Source organism: Etheostoma cragini, chromosome 22 (genome assembly GCF_013103735.1).
Source record: "Etheostoma cragini isolate CJK2018 chromosome 22, CSU_Ecrag_1.0, whole genome shotgun sequence".
Lineage (NCBI taxonomy): Eukaryota > Metazoa > Chordata > Actinopteri > Perciformes > Percidae > Etheostoma > Etheostoma cragini.
The window spans coordinates 2867760-2883938 of NC_048428.1; the positions used below are offsets into that span (position 1 = coordinate 2867760).

Sequence of the window (16179 nt, forward strand, 5' to 3'; positions counted from 1 at the left end):
ACTCATATTCTCCGGCCCCTTATTTTGCCTCAGTTTCATGAACTGGCCCCAATTCCAAATTAATTGAATAGCCCTGCTGTATGTTGTAGGCGTAGATTTGGGGGGGGGGGGAGATGCAAGGGATATGTGTAGACAACACACTCCCCAAAAGAGGTAAAACAACCGTTCAAGGGGCTCAAACCCTGTACGGAAAACCAGAACTGTGTCTATTCGGGCTTCATCGGGGGGTTAAAGAACAGTAGCATGACAACAAAGATAGATTTATGTAGATTTAAACTTTGGTGCTTCTGGCTTTAACAAGGTCTCATTCTGTAACAGATTGGTTGTTTAGATGTAGGCTACATGATTCCTTAAAATAAACATCCAGAAACGCGTGTGATATTTTGAATTTGCCTAAAGTTTTGAACAATACAGGAGAACAATTATTTCCGTTACATAAATAAAGACATTTGCACCATAAATGTATGCAGAAAGGCACACATAAAAATCAGAAGAACGCAGTAAATGAAGTATTGGATTTAGATTTTCTGGGGGAGGACACCCAGACCCCCCGGCAATCGTGTGCGTGCGTGTGTGTGTGTGTGTGTGTGTGTGTGTGTGTGTGTGTGTGTGTGTGTGTGTGTGTGTGTGTGTGTGTGTGTGTGTGTGTGTGTGTGTGTGTGTGTGTGTGTGTGTGTGTGTGTGTGTGTCCCATTTGGAAACAAAACCTACGCTTTTGCTGTATCTTCTAAGAATCTAGAAACACTTCACTGCACCATCATCCATATATGGATGGATGGTTCCCTTTCATTAAAATGTCCCCTAAGTTGTTTATCTAATCTTCACGGAGGATGGGAGTTGCGTATGCGTCACTTTGCTACAATGAGGTCACGCAGATCTGTTTTGCCGCCATAGAGTAATGAGATACATTACATAGCAGTAATTTATTATTTAGCGTAAGACATCACATTTTCACGCCATCATCCCTGATGTCAGTTCTACATTGGAGGCTGAAGTAGCCTACAAGATGCTAACAAGAGACGTCTGCAATGTCAACACAGTAAAAATGGACCTACTTAACTCACATCTGCACTCGACTCACATCGGGCAGTGCCAGTGCCATCAACGTCATCCTTCAGAAGCCAAAAAAGCTTTTAAAAGTATTTGCAAGGTTTTCTTTAACATCTAACCAACACAAAACAAAACGTCCCTTGTTTAAGAGAAGTTTGCAGAAGCACCACAAGTGGAAACCCTTACATGTAAAGTACTGAAGCAAAGCATCTTGACTTTGAAGATGATGCTTTTAGAGAGACTGAGAATGTGTCTCCTCCCAACAACAAAACCTTTCTGCATCCTTGTGCTATTTTATTCAGTGTGTTGTGTTTCTTTTAATTTACCGTAGGTGCTTGTACAAGTAAAGAAAAGCCTAATATATTATATTATATTATATAGGAAACCCTATTTCCTTAAACTTTAATTACAGTTATAACTTATTACAAGACAGTTAGGCTCATGTAATTACACAGTACTGTGTGAACAGAAGTTTACAGTTTTCCCCACATAATTACTATACAGAGCTTAAGCTTTGGTTTTGTAAATGTTATTGTACTATGATTAGGATTTGAGAGCTTTATTGTTCTTAGAATGTAAGAAAGTCTCAGAGCAGGCGCTCGGGAATGTATTTCCAGTAAGGGGGGGTTGTCTTCTTATGTGCATGTGTGTATTAGAGTATAGAACTACAGTTCGTCACACTTACAGATGTAGTCCATTTTCTATAGTTAAAACTGAAACCTGGGCAGAAATCATAGAGAAGGATAACTTTATGATCCATTTAATTGAGGAATTGAGGCTGCTTTTGACTTGGTCAAAAGAGCAAAACTGAAAAAATAGATTAGCACTTACTTTGGTGTTTTAGTCAACATGTAATTATTGATGTGTCATGTTTCAGATAGATATCTGTCCTGTCAGTCTCATCTCTCTGTCCTCAGAATCAGCAGCTGTCGGTTGTACTTAATGTTGCTTCTTTAGTAGTGCTGTCAGTTAAATGCGTTACTAACGGCGTCAATTTTTTTATCAGGAGATGAACCTTCTGTTTTGGCGTGGCCAATTTTTTAGTTCATTTACATGGTGTTTCAACAACTAGTAAGGTTAGAAAAACTACAACACCACACCGGATCTAGCTAGACCGGAAACAAAATAACAGGCACGCCGCACACGCGCCGTTTGGGCTTGTGAGCCAGCCAAAGAGTAGTAAAGTTATGTTTTGAGTGGATGGCGAGTATGCGATGCCAAAATGGACGCCAATAAGATTCTGGATGGATAGTTTACTTTTTTTAAATTTGCCAAATGTTCCGTTGATGAGACCAAAGTGATCTGTGTTTTTTTGCTCCAAGTAAAACACTACCGTAGGCTATACGCCAATGTTTTTTTCAATAAAAAAAGCATTTGCACAATGCAAGCTGTTTTTTTCCATGTTGAAAAGAGCCTTAAAATGAGAAAAAAGAATGGGACAAAAAGAAATCAAGTAACATTTAGACTAGACAAAAAGTGTGATTAGTTGCATTTAATTGCGAGTTAACTATGACATTAATGCGATTAATTGCGATTAAATATTTAAATCCTTCGACAGCACTAGTTTTTATTCCAGCGGACTCTGGGCCAGTTGTTGTTCTGTGCGCACGAGAGGACGCATTCCATTTCAACCAAGAAACAAAACTGGTTTTATAGGCAAAATTCATTAGGCAGCATACAAAAGGTGTAAATTCTGGATTTTAGGATAACATGCACACTGTCTGAGACTGTCATTCTTTTTTATTAAGGCCTGTTATTAGTAGGTCAGGGACTATTTAAAGTGATAAAATCTTAAGTCATTTTCTGTGCCATTAATTTGCTGTGGCCAATTATATTGACCAAAAATGTGTTTATCCTAAATATTTGCCACGTTTTTCTTACTTGGACCACAGCAGCCTAATACATATAATTCTTCTTTTTTAACTATTCAGAAAGGTAAAATGATACAACATCACTGAGAGCCAGGCAAACCAGCGCACATGCTGTTATTACCATACCAACCGCTGTTATCTTAGCAGCCCTGCATACCACCTGCATTCTGTTTACTATCTTCAGGAGGAAAGGGTGCATGTGCAGTTCAAATCAGGCAATGGCCTACTGTGATATGAGTAATACGGTGCAATGTTTTTCAATGATACGTTGTTTGTACGACTTATTTGATTATAGGATTCTATTTACAAGTAAGTTTACTCACAGTCATTAAACTATGGGGTTAATACTGAATATTTGTATTTGAACATTTGTAGATCATCACAAAGTAACCTTGCAAGGATGTGTGATATTCTAATTCCACGTATCACACTCCTTCCTCAGAAACTCTTTCCCCCCAAATATTGCGAAAATGTGGGCATATCTTAAACCCTGAAAAATAACATGTTGGTTGAAAGAAATAGGATTGCTTGCATGGTCCCCGTTTTGAAAAACCTATTCAGAATCTCTATTTCTAGCTTCAGGAAGTGTGATCACAGAGGTCAACAGTTGAGCAAGTAGACGAGAAGTAACCTTAAAGCGCCCATATCCCGCTCATTTTCAGGTTTAAAATTGTATTTTTAGGTTGTACCAGAATAGGTTTACATGGTTTAATTTTCAAAAAACACCGTATTTTTTTTGTACCGCACATGGCTGCAGAACCTCTTTCCCCCCTGTGTGTCTAGGTCTCTGTTTTAGCCCCAGAGTGAGACATATCACCGCCTACCAAGAGTCTGGGTCTGTCCGAGGTTTCTTCCTTAAAGGAATTTTTTCCTCGCCACTGTTGCACTAAATGCTTGCTCTTGGGGCAATTACTAGAATTGTTGGGGCTTTGTAAATTAAGGAGTATGGTCTAGACCTACTCTGTCTGTAAAGTGCCTCAAGATAGCATTTGATACTATAAATAAAATGTTACTGAATTGAATCACTTCTATACTATCTTTGTTGGGAGTCGCACAAGTGTAATTAGGTAAGATCCCATCAGCTAGATAACTCTTTCTCCAGCTTTGGTCAGTCCAAGGCAGGATTAGCTGGTAGACTTCTTCAAGATGAGAAGCACTTGTGGAATACCTCTAAAACAGGGACAGGAAGTAGTTCCTTTGGAGGTTATAGTGAGCTAGTGTGTGTTGTTGCACTTCAGAACAGCATGGATAGTTTTTTTCCAAGTTTGTCTGTGTATGAAAGCACCAGAGACACAAAATAACACTATAAATCCATGAAAAAGGGATCTTTTTTATAATATGGGCACTCTAAAACAGAGAAATCACTCCCCCACATGGGCACTTTCACAACCTTAATATGGGTAGACTACTGCCATTCCCATGGCTTGGACCGCAATCTGGATGTAGATGACAGAGTGGAGGATAGGTGTCAATTCTCATTAAAGTGAGAGGGAAGCGAAATGGACAGTGAGAGAGACAGAGAGAAAGAAAGCAAGACAGAGAACTAGACTGTGTCACAGGTGGAAACATCATTTCCCAGGCAGCCTCTGACACAGTCTGTCAACCAGCAGAGACTGAAAAGGGCTCCGTACAAACATACACACTTAGCCACACACACTGCTGCTGCACAGAGGCCCTCGGTCTCACGAGTGTTTAGATACACATTGGCTGGTAAACAATTTCACAAATTAACATATAAAGTGGAAACGGTCCACATAGACACGAACAATCAAACTTCCCAACTAACATTAAAGGCAGACTGCCTACTTCAGTGTCTATCCTCTTTAATGTAACTAATAATCACAAGTGCTCTATTAAGCACATGTGTTTTTCCCATCAAGCTATTAGCATAACTACATATAAATGCAAACAGCCCTGTAGTGCGTGCACACACACTTTTTGACTAATCTCACATGAGTTTTTAAGTTGGTAGTGACTTTAACACCAGGTGTTACACACAGACACACATACATTGCAGGCATTGGTTCTCCTTAAATGCTAATGGTGTTTTCTACCTTAACGAATATTTACCCTGTCTCTGTGTTGTGCACCATTGCTACAAGCATGTCATACATGCTTTTATTTCTGTGCTCACCTTAAGTCTGTTTGCCTATGGCTTCCTGTGTTGTGTACTGTGTGTGTGCCTGTGTGTGTGTGCCCTCATAACCTGCGCACACACACTGTTGCCAGACATACCAAAATACACTCACTGACCACATTATTAGATACACATTGCTTGTACTAGGTTGGTCTTTGTTCATTTTTCTGAAAGTCGCAGCACAATTCCAGACTCAACAGAACAAGCAATGTTTTTTGAATCTTCTGTTGTTCAATTTTGGGCTGTGCCAAATTTAGCTTCAGTATTATCTATCAACTCTAACTTGGACTGGGCGGTTATTCCTACATTTGCCTACAGTTTTAATTTGCAATATATCGATATTGTGAGATGAGACTAGATATTGTTTAAGATTTTGGGATAGCGTAATATGGTAATATGGCATAAGTGTTGTCTTTTCCCAGATTTTTCTGAACTCACCAGACTGTTCTAGCTTTTGTATTATTCGCCTTTACCCACTTAGTCATTATATCCACATTACTGACGATTATTTATCTAAAATCTAAGCATTCAGGACTGGCGCCAGTTTGGTTTGAAATGTGCTGGGTACAATGACGCATTCCTTTTTTGTTTCTCTTTCACGCAGGTCATATTTATTAAAGACGCTGTTCTGTAGCTTACTAATTTAAACAAATAAAAAAGCATACAAAAGTGTGATTATGTCCAGCACGTTTTATGAAAAAGAAAGCCTAAAGTTTTAAAAAAGCGTTGCTTCATGCATCCATGTTTGACATGACGTGACAAACTCAGAGAGAGGAGCTACGAAAGGAAAACAGGCCTTGCCTACCATAAGCTACGTGTTGTAGTTTAGCGGGCTAAATGTGTGGCTATGCCTTTTGTTAATATTTTTATTTAATTCCCAGTACAAGTGAGCATATCTACACACAAGACAACTTATGCAAGTTCTGCATTACAAATTTCCCCAAGATTGAAAAAGCAAAAATATGTGTCGCTCAGTTAGTGACTGCTCTCACTAACATGCACAATGCATCCATGCAGTTGTTGCAGTGTTGTGAACAGAGAAGTGTGTGGCCAGGGCAGCAGCTCAAGGTTTTCAAAAAAGGGGTGGTACAAAATGACTCTGACAAAATGTGATAGGTACCGACCGAAATCGACGCCTATGGTTATTGGATGTAACTTTAATTTCCGTTTTTTAAGGAAGAGCGAGTGAGACTGCATCTGGATGTGAGCGAAAGATGTGATCCATGAAAGTTCATTAAAATGCAGTGAAGTGACAAGACAGACATTTTATCCGTACACAGGAAGTAGGTTGTAATGCTGATGACCTGCCGATGCTCACTCAACCAGCGTTTTACCTGTTCTTATGAGTCAGCCGTCACCCTGTTAGTAGAGAATCTACTCCACATTGTAGTTCATACACTTCACTGATAAAACAGAATTGTACAGAAAGAATCGACTTCTTCATCTATGAACTCTCCCTTTCCTTTTATCAGTCTGTTATTGATGTTGAAAAAGTTAAAGGAGCATTCTAAAAGAGATAGGCCTGTTTTTATTGTATAAAGGCAATTTAATTAAGATACATATTGATATATGAACAGGGAAAGAAGCTGTCTTTCATTTTCTTTGATTACTGTATGCGTAACAAACATGGTGTTTGTGACATCTCACATGCGGCTTTGACTTACAACAGAACATTTAGCCCACTTTCTAGCAAATATGTCATGGTTTTGTGTGTTCGGTTTCCTGTTTTATGTTGAAGTCTGTCTTTTCTCCCTAGCCTTGTCTGGTTTTACTTCCTGTCTTGAGCTTTCCCGCCTTTTCTGATTCTTCTGCCCATCCCTAATGTGTTTCACCAGTTTCCCCAGCCCTAGTGTCACCTGTTGTCCCCTGTTTCCTAATTACTATGTGTATTTAGTCTCTGTGTTTTCTTTGTGTCTTGCGGGTTCTTTTTTTTCCCTGTATGCTGCATGATTTGTTGCTTTGTGGTGTCAGGTATTACTCCGAGTTTTTTCTTGTGCTTCTTGAGTGGTGTACTGTGTGTGCCTGATCATTCCTTGTTTCTTTGCTTCTGGTCCTGTGTGCTTTTGGACTTCTTTTATTTAATGAGCATCAAACGCTACATTTTTGCTCCAACCCTCATCTATCCCTGACAAAATAATGAGATCTGAAAAATTGTGGTATGATTTTGGGTCGATATTGCTCTGCCCTCACGGTCCAGTCCATCTCATCTGCTCTCAACAAAGCATTTTTTTACCCAGAGAACAGCCGCTCAGTATTAGCATGAGTATTTGTTTTCAGACCATTCTCTGTAAACCCTAGTGATGGTTGTGCGTGGAAATCCCAGTTTCGGAAATACTGAAACCAACTCAAAACCAAGCCATGGTCAAAGTCACTTAAATCACCTTTCTTCCCCATTCTGATGTTTGAATTTCAGCAGATTGACCTGACCAGTTGCTGCCAAGTGATTGGCTGATTAGATATTTTTCTTAACGAGCAGCTGAAAAGGTGTATCTCATGAAGTGGCCATACATGATGTATGTGCTGGTCCTTGTCAGTGGCACTCCCATTCATCAGACTGGAGAAGTTAGTGTAGCAAAACTCAATTAAAGCGTCCGTACGGCACGAAATAATTGAGGAGATCTAAGTAAGAGTCAGCTGACAAACAAAGAGGTCTTAAGCAATCTTGTTCTCTCCCTCTCCCTGTCTCTATCTGCAATTTCATCACAATTAAACGAAGATTATAACACATCACAGGTGCAGCTGCTCCTCTGTGTGGCACTGATGGGACCTCTCTTTTCTTCTTAATTTTACGTTATATCCCGGTTAAAGTCAGATGTTTTATAAGCGCAAAGAAGCAAGTGAAATACATTTGGTAATCTAAGACACACTTTTAACAGTATATGCATATCTTAGAAAAATTGCTTACAAAGATGGAAGCAAAGACCTTTCTGTAACCCCTTTTTTTTCCTTTGCAATAAACGTATACATTATTTCAACTATCTAGAGTCTGCTGGTGCACATGCCAGCAGAACAGGTCTCTGCAGTGACTTCTCATGCAGGGCTGTATGCAATGATTGAAGGCAGCTCCAAGCTCCCTGGCCCAGCTATGCATCCATGCGGTCAGCTGAATCGGCCTCCTTCAAAACCCAGAAGTGCCATTTCAGAAGCACCTTACTCTCTCGCTCTCCACCTCTTTCCTTCTCTTTGAGTTGTTGAAACTAATGCACACCACCCCCCCCCGCTTGTCGATCAATCCAAGCCGAACCTTTCTTAGAAGTAGGACACTTTGAGACTTAGCTCTTTGGGGTTGTTTTTTAATGAGGTTAAGAAAGGTGTAAATAAAAAAAGAGAGAGACATAATTCACGAGGGTAAATCGTGAGCACAGACGGCTTTTAGCACATACCACTTAGCAACAAGGCCGATGTGTAGTTTGACACATTTAACTTCCTGCAAGGGAGACGGAGACAGGAACAAGTTGATGTGAAATGCAAGTTAAAGCTGTGGATTTGCCTGCGAGCAATCCTCAGCCCTAGTTAATTTTAGATGATGGAAGGACTTTGAACAGGGGCTGGCTTAGCATCTGTGCTCGGAATGGTGGAAATTGCTTTTAAACATTGCTTTAGGAAAGAGAGATGAGGGAATGTGTTATCCAAATGGATTGGGCCACTGTTAAAGATAGGCCAGAGGCATGGATTGGGCGTATGGTCTCAGGAAGAAATTGTGCCACTCTAGAGATTATTCAACCTGTCTGGTCAAGCTATTTCTTATTTCCAGCTATCCAGTACAATTTCATTGAGTATGTACCCAAAGTAGAGATGTTGCGATACCGATAACAGTATTGGAAAACCCTCTGATACTGCCTAAAATGCTGGCATAGGTATTGGAAAGTTTATGCACCCATCTGATACCACTTAGTTTAGCCTCCAAGGAAAGCTAATTTAAAGGACGTTATTATGTTATTTTTACATTATTACTCACTGTCCAACTGGATAGTAAAAGAAAGTTCTACGGGGTTTATTTTTTTTTGGTAATGTTTCACAAAAGGTTTAAACTGAGCTTGCCGTACAACAAAGAAAGAAATCATAACACATCCATACAGGGACAGTAGTGTACCGATGTTAAAACATAATAAAATATATGACACACTGTCTGGTATCAAATTGATACGCAAGTTCAGGTATCAGTATCGCTACAGGGAAGCAAAAATGGTATTGGACCATTAATTTGCTCTCAACGGTCAGATAGCATCCAAGTGCAGTATGGGTCACACCTTCATAGCCACCTCCATAGCCTCAACCAGTTAAGGTCCTTTCAATTGGCTTTTTTACATTCTATACACACCAGTAGACTGTTTAAGCTCAAGAAGGATCTAAATCTGAGCAAAGAGACTTTCAAAGCAGTATCTTATTACAACGAGCATTCCTAATGGAAAAATACATAGCCAGTAGAAAGTGAATGCGAGATCTGTAATTGAGTGCTGTATTTCTATTAATGGACTGTGAATCTGTGTGTGTTCGTAGTAAGTAGACTAAAAGATAACAACTAGCTGTGCCATGCCTTTAGTACATTAAGTAGCACACCTATTTCCTGGCTTGTATTGTGTTGCATTTAAATTTTACAGAAGTGAATAGTGTATCATCTAATTTGGAAGACACATGCAACCTGAGACAATGGTTGGCAGGTTGGACTCCTGGGACATAAGTCAAAAAGGTTAGGAATCATCGGTGTATGGAGACGGACAGAGACCTTATATGCAGGTTCAGACAGCAGGTACCTTGAACTTGAAGGAATGCTCAAAGCAAAACAATTGGCTACTTCTCTACAGGTTACCCATGATGCCCAACCTGGGTATTTAGTCATTGCTCTGCAATGAATTTGCACCCCCCGCTGGTCTGTTGCCCTGAACTTCACTCTTACTGCCCACAGCTTTCTCTGGAATCGGATTCATCCCAACTGCGTCTGTCTGTAATTGCTCTCACAAATGGTCACGTACTTGCCCACTCTCTGTACCTGGGTGACAGAGCTGTACATGATCCCACCTGATGGCCTCTCACTTGTCTTTGTCTATGTTCTATTGGTGTTCAATTTGTCCAAAAAACACAATACTGGCAAGAACGAATGAAATCTAAATTCAGACTGGAATTATGTCCTTTCTTTCCTCCGCCATCTCAGTCACGCTCCGACAGATGACATTTGCGGAGACAGAAAAAGACAGGGCAGGCTGTTTTTTTGGGGCTTGGAATGATGAGAGGAGAATAGCGAGCAATGATGAATAAATGAATAATACATCTGGGCTGTCATTTCTCTCTTCCTGCTCCACCTCCCTCTCTTCCTGTGTCAGATGGAGTCGGTCCTGTGAGACGGTCTGATCTTAGTTGGGATTGTCAGGTATGGTCGGCAGCAAAGTGACATGTTGAAGCAGGCCCCTCGGTGACACATGAAGCAGTTCTTGTGTTAAATGGGGTTGACAACCCAAATAAGAATAGTTTACATGCAAACAAGTGCCAGCAGGTCTGCAGTTGTTGTTTAGGGATATTACAAATAGTGAAGGGTTCTTGAAGGAGCACCTGCTCCTAGAGGATACTTTGTCAAAAAAACACATTCTCCCCTATACAGAACTTTATTACTTCCAATTAAGGGCAAACAATTTTATTCAGGATTTCTAAATATAAAATGGATGCAGTATTCAGATCCTTTAAATAAGTCCTTTAGTAAAATAACTAACACTGTAAAAATACTCTGTTACAATTAAAAGTTCTGCATTGAAAATGTTACTTAAGTAAAAGTAAAACCCTCACAATTTAGAAATTGGAAACAATTAAAAAAAATCAAAGTGTTTAATCGTCTAATCATTTCAGCTGGACTTACAGCACTATATATTGTTGGGTAGTTTAATTTAATATAAAACATATTTTATAAACTACATGTGTTTTGTGTGCAAACATCTTAATGTGTAAAGCAACTAGTGACTAAAGCTGTCAGATTAATATGGAGTACAGGTTACTCTGAAAGCTAGTGGAGTAGAAAGTGGCATGCAAGGAAAAGACACAAGTAAAGTACAAGTACCTTAAAACAGCACTGCATCTTCTCCCCTATGTCTCCCTTCAAATGGCAATATGTTCTCACCTTAATTGTGAATGTACTCTCCTGCATGCAAATCACAGTGTCCCCCTCTCCCAACCTCCTCTCACCACTCCCCTTCGGTTTTCAATTAAGATCCAGACAGAGATTAAGGATCTCAAAGGGAGCACACCATGGTGGGCTCTGCAGCAGCTCCAGACATGTAGGCGGAGGGGGGTTATTGAGTGGCCATGACCCCAGAACATCCCCACCTCACTGGGCTATCACACATCTTAGCCAGGCCTCTTCTACCCAATTGTAGCACTCCCATCCAGCAGAGGTGGAGGTGTCCTTGATTTAAATAGTCATTGAAATGAAGGATTGAAACCGACTCTGTGTGTGTGTGTGTGTGTGTGTGTGTGTGTGTGTGTGTGTGTGTGTGTGTGTGTGTGTGTGTGTGTGTGTGTTTGAGTATTGAATATCAATGGACATCATCTGAGAGTGAAGAAGTGTTTTTGACTGAAGTTTGGGGATGTATAAATATGTATAGGTATATTTAATCTCCCAGATTTATAAAGATTCCTTATGGCAATATCACTGCAACTACATGTAAATTATTACAAAATATATATTTAATTGAATAATCATTGGATTTAAGGGTATGCTTTTGGATGACTCTGCATTTGCCATGTCTCGTGCAATATTATAATACGTCCTTTCTTCCTCGTGACCTGTAGCTCGCTCAGCCCAGACGCGGACCCTGACGGTTCGTTCCTGAGGGAGGGCTTCGGCCGCCAGAGTATGTCCGAAAAACGCACCAAACAGTATGAAAATGCTAATGATCTGGACATCATCAAGGCGCGAAAGTCCAAGAGCATGGATCTAGGTAAATGCTATGCTTTTCCCTACACACATTACACATGCATGGATTCAAGAGGGTGTGATTAAAGGAAAAGTTCCACATTTTAGGAAATATACTTTTTTAATTTCATAATACACAAATCCTGTTTTTATGAGGGTCATGTACTGGATTGTTTATCAGCCACTCAATCCTCAGGTTGCCTAGCAACTGGACCTGGCCAAGAAATAAAACGGCAAAGTGTCATTTTTCCGTTTTGGTTTTTGTATGGATTAAACAAACAAGATAGATGTTAAGTAATAAACTTTAGGGGAACAGGTAGGTAGATTTCCTTACCTTTTTGACAGAACCAGGCTAGCTGTTTCCCCCATTTCTAGTCTTTGTACTGAGCTAAGTTAGCCGGCTACTGGCAGTAGTTCAATATGTAGCATACAGCCATGAATGTGGTATCAATCTTATCATCAAACTCCCGGCAGAAAATGAATACGAGTATTTACCAAAATGTTGGTTTTTCCATTCAAACACAATTTCAGTTTACTATAATTTAATATTTCCAGACTTTTGGCCGTCATATTTAGTGGTTACAGTAACTCTGTACTTGTACTGGCCCGGGAACATGGCAAAACACACAAGCAGTCAGACCCTCAGGCAGGTTGTAAATGAGAGAACAGCTAAATCAGATTACCTTAACCACTTCATTCGGAGGGAAAGCCACAAGTAAATGTACCTGAAATGTTAGTAATCTGTCAATTCATGGGGAAAGTGTGTGCACGCACAAGTATGGCAGTTGCTATGTCAAAGCTGAACCAGTAAGCTGGCCCTTTGCTGAATGTTTACAAGAGAGAGCTTGGGTCACAATTCTGTTCATTTAAGTATGTCTGTCAAAACTTTGGATTTGTTTACACTGAAACAGTGTTGTGGTCAAGACAACCTAAACCGAGACCAAGTCATTACCAAGACCAGTATCGAGACAGAGACCCAGACTTTGAGGGATTGAGACCAACTCAAGGCAGGGCAAGACCGAGTCAAGACCAATACCAAGACTAGATTTATGTTAGACACCCAGAGCTTCGTCTCCTGTCTCCCGCATTGATTTTCTTAATGGAGAGGCGCCCCGAGCAGATGGAAGTTCGATGCCTTGCTCAAGAGCACGTTAACAGTGCCCAGGAGGTGAATTAGCCCATTGGTCCATATGGGGATTTGAACCAACCCAATTCCCTACGGACCGAGCTACTGCCACCCCCAGATTTAGGGAAATCCCTGCGGTTGTGGTCTTGAAATAAAATCCTCTTTATTTGAAACCTAGACAAAAAAAAGTACTACAACGCTGCACTGAAACTTGAATGAATTGTTGTTTGACCATTACCGGTTGATCACACTAATGTTTTGATGGACTAGATCTCTCTGTAATCAATGATTCCTCAAGCACTCAATATCTCTCACAATTTCCTACTGTCTCAGTAAAGGCCCAATAATGTGGGAATGGATGGATGGCAATTTCAAAGACAGAAGTGCATCCAGTGTCCAGTAGAGAATGTATAAAGCAAAAGAAGGAAGAGCACAATGGCCGCTTTATTGGTGATGGGAAGGACCCTAAACCACATGCACGCGCATATACGTACATGCACAAGCACATTTACAAACACATGGACTGTTTCTAAGGAAGAAGATGTGTTCAGAGCATCGCCTACCGACACTGAAGCAGCCGCTGCCTTCTCTCGGATCACTGACTAATCATAACAGATAACAGCCAACTGTATTCCACATGGAGCCCAGAAACCTGTAGAAATATTTGACTTTCCCCCTAGACTAGTGCATGTTCGCCCCACTGCACTCAGCTCTGTGGAGTCCACCTTTGCTGTTTTAGCCCTAGACTTTGTCCACCCTTAAAACTTTTCTACAAGGTGAGCCCAGACAACACAAATGTTCAACAGAAAGTGCTGCTTAGGAGAAAGATAGTAGTTAGCCATGGGATAGGTTTCACTGAGCAAGTTGAGCATAACCATGTTGTCCATTATGGTCTCACTGTTAAATAAAAATATAATTGGATATAATTGAGCACAGGAAGTGAGTAGAATGGACATTATGCTGTTATAGCTCCATGATGCCATTCTCATCAGTGCAAATGCACATTTTATCAAAGAGTTTCATCAAAAAAGCTTCTTAATTGTCCCAAAGTGGCATCAGCATTTTTTTATGAATGTGATTAGTCCTTGAAAAAAGCTTGTTTGCACAGAAGAGACTAGTTCATCTGCTCATAAGACGATGCCTCGCTCTTGGGATATCCACTCCTATTGATGTTTTACGAGTGTATTATTGTTCTATTATGTTGTAGTTCTTAAGATCACTTTGTGCATTATTGGATGTAATTCAAAATAGCATTCCCCTCCACCACTTGCAGGGCTCAATTGAGTTTGTAAAACAAATCCTGCTGACAGAAATCCTTGCCAATATTAAATCATAATCCATCAGTGAGAATATCACAACGTTCACATTGTGGAAGGAAATAACCAACTTGTTCCTCCCACATAATAACTCTAGTAGCTGACATGAGTTCCTGGAGGAGAAATGTGTCAATAAATGGAACCCGAGCTCTGTGTTCAAATTAAAAACTACATATTGTGATTTGGTACAGATCTGATGTCACATAAATTCTAATTATCTTAAAGGCACACACTGCTACAGTATGTTGATTATTTTAATGAAATTATTACATCAAAGGCACACAATGAAAGATGGCCCATGGGAAATGTATAATAGAGTTGAAAATTAAATGAGCACATAGTGCCAGCATTAATACTTAAATCTTTTCATTGGCACACTGTTGGACATTGAAGTTTTTCTTCAGAAGTTAGTTGAAGTAGCAGGTGTAAGCATACCTGTCTACAGTCATTTAACACTTTAATAAAGCTGCTCTGTGCTTTCAAAGCTACCTTGACTAAATGGTTAAAATGCTCAACAATGCTACCCCCCACAGACTCTCATTTCATTCTGTCACTAGATATTTTTGTCCCTCCTTTTAATCATGTTCCAGTAGTTCACAAATTGCATCATATGAAATTCATGACTTTGAAGCCCACCATTGTTGAAATAGCCTAAACTGGTCAGACACCCCGCGGTTTAATCCCATTTAGATGGGGAACAAGATTGAGTGAGGAAAGAAACGAAAAGAAAGCAACGTGAGGTAACGTGGCTTGCATTAATACATTAGCACAATCCAGCCACTTTTCCTTGTAAGTCTTTTGATTGACAGGCCCTTGCACAATGTGCAATATCTATTCTACTAACATCCCATTCTCAAAACATTCAGTATCAGCTTTGCACTTTCTGAGTCTGTCTCTTTCTGCTTTGCATGTGCTCAATAACATGGTACAGTACAGAAGGCACTAACTGCTCACACTTGTTTATGCTCTTTAACAGTAGCAGATGAGATTAACTGCAGCACAACAACCAATGGAGGTAAGCAACCATGCCTGGACTAGCTCAATACTGTCATCATTATTAAAGTGGACCACTATGAATGTTCAGTTGGCTCCATGGGTCAATAATAGAGATTAGAAAAGCAGCCCCACACTTTCTCCATAACCAGCTCATCACCACCATTATTGGCTGTGTGATCTTGGCACCTTTATATGCATATGGAGGGGGAGTTGTTGGAGGTAATTGCAGCATGATCAAAAGAGGGTTTTCATATTGCTGAGAGGGAGTTACATCGCGTTGAATAGAGACTTGGCAACTAATGCGGCAACCTGTGCCATTGTAATCGCTCCGCAGTGCAAATGATTGAAGAAAACACTCATTAATCCAGGAGTTGTGTACGGCTAGAGGGAGCCAGGCAATGGAGTGGCATTTGCAATGGAGAGACATTCATTGCCAGTTGGCCTCTTCAGCTGGCTGCAATTGATCTATCATAGGCAGGCTGTTTTGAGCTCTGGTTGGAGCATGTTAGGGTGCATTCACTCCATTAAATTAACACAGAATGAGCTGATGACTGGATCACAAGGGGATATTTTTTAAGGATTTCTGAGAACACTAATTGGAAACTTTTGCCTGTTGTGTACAGGGATATTTGACAAACAAATCATACGTTGTATATCATACCATACCTTATTAGATATGTGACATTACATTTATGTAGAAATATAACATTTAGAGACTAAAGGAGCCTAGTCACTGATGGTCAGTTCAGGCTCGGCCCGTGAGTGGCCAGCTTATGCATATT

General features: G+C 40.2%; 1 protein-coding gene across 4 annotated transcripts in view; it reads left to right on the plus strand.

Annotated features, from left to right (window-relative positions):
• Nucleotides 1-16179, plus strand: part of LOC117937671 (partitioning defective 3 homolog) — a 368949-nt gene that overhangs the window by 232654 nt on the left and 120116 nt on the right. For 3 of the 4 annotated variants that reach the window (XM_034861772.1, XM_034861774.1, XM_034861773.1), the window contains exons 17-18: nt 11836-11984; nt 15378-15416. In XM_034861772.1, coding sequence (XP_034717663.1) covers nt 11836-11984; nt 15378-15416 — 188 coding nt within the window. The remainder of the gene's footprint in view (nt 1-11835; nt 11985-15377; nt 15417-16179) is intronic. The other variant, XM_034861775.1, reaches the window with a different exon arrangement.